Source organism: Sceloporus undulatus, unplaced genomic scaffold, assembly GCF_019175285.1.
Source record: "Sceloporus undulatus isolate JIND9_A2432 ecotype Alabama unplaced genomic scaffold, SceUnd_v1.1 scaffold_21318, whole genome shotgun sequence".
Taxonomy (NCBI): Eukaryota; Metazoa; Chordata; class Lepidosauria; order Squamata; family Phrynosomatidae; genus Sceloporus; species Sceloporus undulatus.
In genome coordinates this window covers 1-1,659 of record NW_024824233.1, presented here as the reverse complement: position 1 = coordinate 1,659, position 1,659 = coordinate 1, and the positions used below count along the sequence as shown (strand labels likewise).

The window sequence follows — 1,659 nt, the reverse complement described above, 5'->3', positions numbered from 1 at the left end:
CCAACCAGGGAGGGGCCTGCTGATGCCTTGGTGGAGTCGGGCACTACCTGTTGAAGGACCCTGCGGCCAAAGGCCGCCTCGGCTGACTGGAATATGTCGAGCTTGTAGTGTCTGGCAAACGTGGAGGGAGTTTTCCAGGTGGCAGCTCGACAGATCTCTGACAGGGGCGCGTTAGTGGAGAAAGCAGCCGAGGTGGATGAACTTCTGGTGGAATGTGCCAAGATGCCGTCTGGCGGGGGTAGGTTCATGACCTTGTAGCATTCGAGGATGCAAAGCTTGATCCATCTTGATAGCGTCGACGATGATACCTTTTTGCCCTTGGATCGCGGTTGGAAGGAGACAAAAAGTGATTCCGACTTCCTGAAGGTCGCAGTCCTCTTGAGGTATATTTTTATGGCTCTGCGCACGTCCAAGGTATGCCAGGCCCTGTCTAACTCACCGGTTGGTCGAGGGCAGAAGGTAGGCAAGACGATGTCCTGGGATGAGTGGAAAATCGAATTAACCTTGGGGATGAAGGTCGGGTCAGGCCTCAATACAACGGAATCAGGTCTAATGATGCAGAGCTCCTTTCTCACCGACAGCGCCCCGATCTCTGATACTCTGCGGGCCGATGTGAGCGCTGTGAGGATGAGCGTCTTTAGGGTGAGGAACTTGAGAGACGCCTCCCTCAGCGGCTCGAATGGCTGTACCGTCAGGGCTAGGAGAATCTTGTGTAGGTCCCAAGACGGGAATCGGTGTCTTGTCGGGGGCGCCCTGTTGGAAACTCCCTTGAGTAACCTCCTAATGTGAGGATGGTGTGATATCGTAGCGGCCTGTTCGTGGGGCAGTATCGAAGTGATTGCTGCCACCTGTCTCTTTATTGTGTTAGGTCGGAGGCCCTGACCGAAGCCGTCTTGAAGAAATTGGAGTATCGTAGCAACAGAGACTTGAATGAAGTCCTTCTTTTTCCTCTTACACCATCTCCTAAACGCCCTGAAGGTGTACTCATAGATCTTCATGGTGGATGGGCGCCTCGATGCCAGGATGGACTCGATCACCTCAGAGGAGTAGCCGTAGCTGGTTAGCATGTCCCTCTCAATTTCCACGCGTGAAGCTGAAGCCAGGTGGGATCTGGGTGATGTACCTGACCCTGGGTCAGTAGGTCTGGTCTGGCTGGGAGAAGAAGACTCTGTATTGCCTGGCTGAGAATCTCCGAGAACCAGGGACGCCTCGGCCAGGCTGGCGCTATGAGGATGACCTCCGATTCCGACGTTCGAATCTTGGACAGGAGGCGAGACAGTAGCGGAACTGGAGGGAAGGCGTATAGGAGGCCCTCTGGCCAGCGGCAGTTTAGGGCGTCGAAGTTTTCTGCCCCCTGGGTCTTGAACCTTGAGAAGAACCTGGGAGTCTTGGCGTTGGCAGGGGACGCGAACAGGTCCAGGATCGGGTGGCCCATCGTCTCTATTATGGACTGGAAGACCTCCGGGTGAAGGCTCCACTCTCCCTGGTCTATGTCGGTTCGGCTCAGCCAATCTGCTGTGGTGTTGAGCTGGCCCTGCAGGTGTTCGGCCTCTAGGGACAACAGGTTGGCCTCTGCCCACGAAAGCAGAGATTGGGCTTCCGTCATGAGAGCCCGTGATCTTGTGCCGCCTTGACGGTTTATGTGTGCCTTGGCGGTGA

General features: G+C 55.7%; 1 protein-coding gene across 1 annotated transcript; it reads right to left on the bottom strand.

The window, feature by feature from the left end:
* Nucleotides 1–11: 11 nt before the first annotated feature.
* On the bottom strand, nt 12–1,627 carry LOC121918648 (the record flags this gene model as incomplete). Its single annotated transcript, XM_042444663.1, has 1 exon — nt 12–1,627. A coding segment is annotated over exon 1 (1,056 nt), but the record flags the coding sequence as incomplete, so codon positions are not given.
* Between the last annotated feature and the right edge of the window lie 32 nt (nt 1,628–1,659).